Source organism: Dreissena polymorpha, chromosome 1 (assembly GCF_020536995.1).
Source record: "Dreissena polymorpha isolate Duluth1 chromosome 1, UMN_Dpol_1.0, whole genome shotgun sequence".
Lineage (NCBI taxonomy): Eukaryota > Metazoa > Mollusca > Bivalvia > Myida > Dreissenidae > Dreissena > Dreissena polymorpha.
Window position 1 is genome coordinate 36,807,340 of NC_068355.1, and position 7,984 is coordinate 36,815,323.

General features: G+C 34.1%; 1 protein-coding gene across 2 annotated transcripts in view; it reads left to right on the top strand.

Moving 5' to 3' along the window:
* LOC127877074 (PX domain-containing protein kinase-like protein) overlaps positions 1–4,952 on the top strand; it is a 46,354-nt gene extending 41,402 nt beyond the window's left edge. Inside the window, exon 14 of one of the 2 annotated variants that reach the window (XM_052422700.1) lies at positions 1,579–4,952. In XM_052422700.1, coding sequence (XP_052278660.1) covers positions 1,579–1,727 — 149 coding nt within the window. In that variant the 3' untranslated portion in view covers positions 1,728–4,952. The remainder of the gene's footprint in view (positions 1–1,578) is intronic. The other variant, XM_052422708.1, reaches the window with a different exon arrangement.
* The last annotated feature ends 3,032 nt before the right edge of the window (positions 4,953–7,984 follow it).

The following is a 7,984-nucleotide window of genomic DNA, read 5'->3' on the forward strand; positions in this document are numbered from 1 at the left end:
TTTGTTGATTGTTAACTATTTTAATAAACAAAATTCAGGTGTCCACATTGATGACCACAGTGTGTTGCTGCATCAGCATATCTGCCTTGGTGGGAAGATGAGGAACTGTTTTGTTAAGTAAAACATGAATTTAATGATTATTGACAGAAAACAAGTAAGTAGGAAGTTCTCTACATATCTCTAGAACATTACTTTTTACCGTAAAATAGCTATATTTTATCCCTAAACAAGCCCAAACCTCCTATATTTTGATGCAAAAATTCCTATATTTGTTCCTATATTTTCACCTTAAGTCAGTTGATGGCCTGCATCTTGCATATTGCGCCATCAACATTTGCCTTGTTAACACTCTAGATGCCACATTTATTGTCCAATCTTCATGAAACTTGGTCAGAACATGTGTCCCAATGATATCTTAGACAAGTTTGAAAATGGTTCCAGTTGGTTGAAGAACATGGCTACCAGGAGGCGTGGCAGTATTCCTTATATGGCTAAAGTAAAACCTTGTTTACACCTTTTAAGTCACATTTATTACCCAATTTCTTGAAATTTAGTTTGTATAATAGTTCTAATAATATCTTATATGAGTATTAAAATGATTCTGGTCTTGTGAAAAACATGGTAGCCTTGGGGCTGGGCATGTTTCTTTATATGGCTTTAGTAAAATCTTTGTAACACTCTAGAAGTCACATTTTTATTCCAATCTACATTAAACTTGGTCAGAACATCTGTCCCAAATATATCTTTGATGAATTTGAAAATGATTACAGTTGGTTAAAAAAACATGGCCACAAATGGTCGGGGAAGTTTTCCTTATATGGCTGTTGTAAACCTTGTTTACACTCTAGGAGACATATTTATAGTCCAATCTTGATGAAACTTGGTCAGAACATTTGTTCTAATGATATCTGGGCTGAGTTCAAAAATGGTTCTGGGCCGTTTAAAAACATGGATGCAATGGGGCAGGCCATGTTTCCTTATATGGCTGTAGTAAAACCAAGTTAAATATCTAGTAGTCAGCCTAAATGAAAATTCGTCAAAACACTTGTTCTTATGACCTCTCTGTTGATATAGAAAATTCTATGTACTGAAAAGTTGTCGACGCTATATATGAAATCTCAACTAAGATTGCAACTGGGTCACGTGAGCTGTAAAACTTGGTTGCATGTAAAAAAAATCAACATGTTTATACTGTAGAAGTCATTTTTGTGGTTCACATCTTCATGAATAAGCTCGCACTTTTTCAGAATAGTCTAGCTCCTTTAGGTCTCGGGTAGGGCCTTGTAATTTATATTATTTATGTTCCCTCAGCATATGTTAAACCTTTTCCACTCAGAAGCAAAGTGAAAATGACAATATGCAACCTGCATAAAACAAGAACAGTCTGCGGGTAACTCACATGATGTTCAGTCTGTTTGCTGGTCATCAGTATTAAAGAGTTAAAAATAAAGCCTTTTAAACTTGAATCTAAATAGATAGGTCTTCAATTTAATTTGTTTCTCTAAGGGAATTAAAAACCCATCTAGCTGCGGATCTGAGTGGCAAAGGGTTAAATTGTTTATTCTGTCTGCTTTTCAGCGCCACCTGGCCCAGCTCCACTTCCACCAATGTCAGCCCAGCCTCCATCAACTGGGGGTCGGGGCGCCCTGCTCAGCTCCATCACTGGCTTCAGCAAGGGAGGCCTCAAGAAGGCCGTCACAGTTGACAAGAGTGGACCCAAGTTGTAAAAATATTAGCTGCTTTATGGACTAACTGGGCTTAATGTATGTGTGTAAAGATTTGTCCCAGATTAGCCGGTGCAGTCCATAATCTTAGACAACACTTTCTGCCTAAACTGGATATTCACACAAAAAATACCATACAAGCAGAAAGTGTCATCTGTGATAAGCCTGTGCAGACTTAATGCGCATGCATTAAACCCAGTTTTCCAAGATCAAGACTCATATAGAGAATATTTACGGAGCACACCAAAGTGCATCTAAGGACAGAGATTTCTTGCGTATTTGCCTCCATCTTGAAAGTAGTTCCTATCATGCATCGAGACAAATTACACAAATTTGTGGAAAAGCAATGAAGACTCAGTCAATGTCACTTGCTGTCATGCTCAGTACAATTGTTCACTAGTACTAACCGGCTTGTAATATTACATCTGTAAATTGAGCTCAGATAATTGAAAATTTGTCACAGAATGTGAAACTATCACATATTAAAATATAAGGCTACCATAGTGCAAAAAGAAAATTTTTGTGAGATGTGCTTGAAATAAAAATAAGTCATTTTAGCCACCATGTAAATCATGTTATTAAACACATTCCATTGTTCAGTAATAAACATTTGTAAACACATACTCGTGAACATTAAACTCTGTTACTTGAATTGTTTCTTAAATTTCAACCCTATTTTGCTCTTGCTACTGTTTCACATGTTATTTGACATCTTGCCACATTTCAATCAAGTTCTTATCTTAATATTAATTGACCAATCAGCAATCAAGAAATCAGGTGCACCAGTTGCTATTGATCTCTCCGCAATTTTCCAGACAAGCCGAATATCTAGATTCTCATTTTATCAATGAGTTTTGTTTATTTTCTTTAAAAGAAAAAGATGTTAATGAAGGATGGTTAAACAGTGTCAATGGGGTTGACTTAACTCGGATGACGGCAATTTGGGATTTATAATGTCATATTAGCAATATTTAATTTGAATAATATCATGTTTTTAATTAAAATAATTGCGTTAGTTAGCCTGTCTAGATTTTATAACAGCAAGGCCATGTTACTAAGTGGGTGGAGCGATCGCCTGCCAGGCAAAATGTCAATAACACTGTTTAACTGTATTTTAAAGGGATATCTTTATAAATCTATTTATGCCTCGACTGTTTGTGTAAAGCTTGATATAGCTGTTGTAATGGTTGAATGTATGTGAGTGTGAGAGAGGCTTGTCCTCAGTAGTCCATATGAGTTTGTCTTGACTGGAAGTTAATCCTTTATGATTATATTTTTGAATAAGTCACAATAAATGATTATCATGAAACACTGAAAACGATGTGTTTTGTTCAAGACCCAATTCACCAGCTTTAATGTCAAGTTCACACTAACAGGTCAAAGGTCAAGTTTTTGTACCACACGTATGTTTATGGAGGCTGCATCTATATATGCAACTTTAAAATAACTTACCATTAATGTTCACTATGTTCAGATGCTGCGTAGCGTGGAAGACTCATATCCCTTTCTCAAAGGTCAAGGTAATTTTTAAAGGTCATATTGGTCATAGCTTGTTTTGACTGTAACGTCTAAATTCATCAATTAATTTTTAAATGAACCAACTCTAATGTTCACAATTGACTGAGGGCATGTTGGGTGCCCTCAAGAGGGCCGTCACAGTGAACAACAGCACACGCTAAAAATAGTAGCTGTGTCCATGATTCAAAGTTCAAAGTCATACCTGAAGATCCATTCTCAAAATATTGGCATAAAAGTAATATATGCATCTTGACCGACTGCCTCTTATCCGTCAATGGGATAATTTCAGGTTCACACTATTGATTGGAAAGGTATATGTATAACTCATGGAATATTTCGCGATTTCCTGACAGTTCCTAATATTCCATGAGTTATCTCCACACTCAGACCAACCAGCGGAAAACGGTTGATACTCGCTGAAACCGCTTCCGGTTGGCCCTATGATAGTTAATAAGGTAGATGTACCTGTTTGAAGACTCAACTTCTCCATCAATTCGAGGCATCGGCGGCCATATTTTCTCAAATTTGACCACGTGATTCCCCGCATTGTAATTATGGCAGAGTTTTTTTCATGGTAGTTTCATTGAAAGCTGAAAAGTGTTTACTTGGAATCGAACAGATAATGTAATTACATAATAATTGCTCATTGAAGTTTTACAATTGGATTCATAATCATCAATGTTTTCATAATTTGTGTGAATACTGGTAAACTTTAGATTTGTTGCAAGGGTTTTGTAGAAACTGATATTATTTCATGTTATTTAATTGCCTTCTGTGGATATTGTTGTGTTACTGTAATAGTATAAGATACAATATTCATACTTAAATATTGTTTAAAATGAACTGGTTGTTTTATCTTAATTTTGCTCAAACACTTGTTACAACTCATATTTGTTTACATGTTTAATCCACCCTTTCCAAGTGGGATGCTAATATAGGAATCCCATTTGTCTATTCATCCATCCCTGTACATGTATTCATCAGTTGGTAAGTCTTTCTGTATCATTTTTGTGTCCATTCTATATCCTCTTTAGCCTTTGCTTGATGACTTTTGCCTAAAATGTTAAGGTCAGTGAGATAATGAACAGAAGGCACATATATAGTCAGACATGCCGACTGAATGTCAATGTCATACTTCAAAAGTTTGAGCCACAATGTTTTTTTTAAAGATTTTTATTGAACTTTATTCAAATATTAAGATTATTAAGATAGTGTGCAGAAGGCGTGAATCAGAAACGCATGATCATGGTAATGGTAACACTAAGAGGGCAACAATTTGTCTTCATTTGTGTATCCAATTCTTTTTGTATTTGGTTGAATGATGTTCAAAGTGGAAGGAGCAAAGGATTTCCACATTTCTCTTTTTAAAATATTAAACGCGGTAAGCTTCTTGCTGCTGTTAAATTATGTTGTGGAAGACCAAAAAATATGTTCATTTCTAACACAAAGGTATCGTTTGTTCATTGGTTCAATTCTTATCAAAATTTTGTTCACATTTACTGTACTTTAAGTATACATGTTTTGTTTAATGTGTGACCTAATACAGTTTCTTTGAGGATAAGTATTGTAATGCAGTTTTGAATTTGTATATCTGTTTTTATATGGCTGTATATAGTCCAGAAATATATACTTGTCTGTTGAAATTGTGCAATATTAATGTATCCTTGCCATTATTACTCGAACTGGCATTAAATAAAGAACTAACACTTATTCTTTCTTTCTTTTTCATTTGAATCTTCAATCTTCACCACCATGCACCAGTCATTGTTTTAAAAATAAGAGGTATTATAAATTCTATGTTAGTAATTCATGTTTACATAGTTGCCACATTACATATGAAAAGCGTACACGTGTGTCATTATTTTTTCCAAAATTTTTTCATTTTCTTTGTCAGGAGTGTAATTTTGTTTTTCTAAATATAATGCATACATTTGTTTTAGAATATATTTAAAGAAAAATTCAAATTGTCTTTTTATCAAACTTTGAACTACTCCCATTTAGTAAAAAAAGAGTTTTTAAAAGTCAAAACACTTAACAAACGTGCTATCTTGAAAGGCCTGTTCACAAATTGATGAATTTGTATCTTAATATTGTAAGATATTCCCCCAAACCAAAAAATACTGGTAATAATAAATAAAGTGAACTTGCATTGCAGACATTGAACATACATTAAACACCATTTTGTAAATCTCTTGTGACAAAGTCGGAGGGGGATACAAGGAATGCTAGGGTCCATCAGTATTTTTGTCCATAGTTTTGTGGCCATAAATGAGCTTTTCTGGGCCGTAACTATGTTGACCATTTTGAGGTTTTTAAAATCGTTTGGCACAAGTGTTCACCATCATTGGACAGTGTGTCATATGAAAGAATTACGTCAATATCTGCAACATCAAGGTCACACTTTGAGCTCAAAGGTAAAACATGCCCATGTCATTCATAGTGAGATTTTAAAATTACCCTGTACATTTTTTGTTCACAATCATTGGAAGGTGTATCATGCGAAAGAATTACGTAGATATCTCCAAAGTCAAGGTCACACTTGGAGTTCAAAAGTAAAAAAAAAGCCATAAATGAGCTTGTCCGTGCCATAACTATGTTATGTATTCATTATGAGATTTTAAAATGACTCTGTACATTAACTTTGTTCACAGTTATTGGACAGCGTGTCATGCGAAAGAATTCAAGAGTTCAAAGGTCAAAATGGCCATAAATAATAATGGCATAATAATTCTTAAAAATTGCCATAAATTAGCTTCTCTTATTTTTTTGTACAAGTAAGTTTATTTTTGTATTTTGGTATCAGATTATGTTTGTCAGTTTTTCATGTCTTAATTTACTCCAAATCCTTGTAAAACAGCCACCTTAAGAGTTTTTTAGCATTGTAACTTTGGAAATAGTTGTTCAGCTTAGGTTAGCAACTCATGGTTTTATTGTTGTTCAACTCGAGTGAGTGACTCATGGTTTTATTGTTGTTAAGCTCAGGTGAGTGACTCATGGTTTTATTGTTGTTCCCTCATGTGAGTGACTCATGGTTTTATTGTTGTTCCCTCAGGTGAGTTCCTCATTGTTTTATTGTTGTTAAGCTCAGGTGTGTGACTCATGGTTTTATTGTTGTTAAGCTCAGGTGAGTTACTCATGGTTTGATTGTTGTTCCCTAAGGTGAGGTACTCGATGTTTTATTGTTGTTCCAAAATAATGGTATGCACATTTTTATTGAGAGTCTAGCTATGGTCCATACTCAGGACATCAATTTGGTATGTTTTCTTTGATGAAGACATGGATTTTCCATTGAGATGATGAATACAAAATTTTCAATTTGGTAATATTATTATATTATGCAGAATAACATAATGGATATTTTGCGCTGGAGATTTATGGCTAGCAAAATTACAAGGATGGTAACATTAAATCTTCAGAACTATATATATTTTTAAATAAACATGTACAGAATTGCTTACAGATGATGTTAAAATTAATTTATTTGCATCTACAAAAATTAATTTTCTCATTGTTATTCAGAGATACTTGTATCCATTCACGTTACATATTTTTATCTTGCTTAAGCATGATGGACAATATAAACAGCAATATTGTATCCACCATTGCAGCTGATCAAATCTTTCAATACACCAGCAAATAACAATTTTGAAGGGTGTATTGGCGTCATTCTGTCGGTAGGTCATTTTCTCGATGGTTTGGTTCGGAGGCATAAATGTTGTAAATTTGTGGAGCTAACTTCTGCCACATTTCTCAAGCGATCAAATTGAAACTGCCATTTCATCACCATAAATGCAGAATTGCAGGACACTTCATTCCCAGTGATTAAGACATTAATGGGTGTATTACTGTGACCTTGAATGTAGCTGACAAAGCAATGTAGGGTGTTTAGTCATGTTGGTGACAAAGCAGTGCGGGTGTTTAGTAATGTTGGTGACAAAGTAGTGCGGGTGTTTAGTCATGTTGGTGACAAAGCAGTGTGGGTGTTTAGTAATGTTGATGACAAAGTAGTGCGGGGTTTTAGTCATGTTGGTGACAAAGCTTCAATTCCATACATTAAGGGATGTAAATGTAATGATGTGCATTGAAAATAATGTTTATCAAATCTTAAGAATGTAGATTATACAAACTGACTCTCTCAATAAACCAATGTGTTGCGTATATGTTGACAGAACACAAGATTGCAATGATTTCCTTTTTCAATAAGTTTTCAACACACACAAACGAAACTGTTAAAGCTTTATCATTGAATGACTTTATTATGTTAATGCTCAACTTTGTAAAAGCGCCAATTTCTTCATCAACCTAGTTGACATCACAACTGATGTTCATTTATTGAATATTAGTGTATTAAATGCAGACTTGAGTACAATGAAGATGAATACATGATATCATGCGAAGTGTAATGTTGAATGCAAGTTGGCATTACTAACAACTGCACCCAGTCTCTTTTGCCTCTGTTTTTATCAGGAGTATTTTCAATTGATTGTCTAATTGTGAACCTGTTGTCATCTGTCTATATCATATGGTTAAATGTTTACAATAGCTTTTGCACATGATTGAGCAAGCTTTCATTCAAAACAGGCATTCATTCATAACAATTGTGTACATTTTGTTGGACATTTCCAGAAATATACATGTAATTGATGATAAAGCAAGCCTCAATGTTTTAAGGCATTTTGTTTAACTCTAAACGATTACTTGTTTTTGATGAGTTTTTGTAAGAAAAAAAGTAAAACAACATA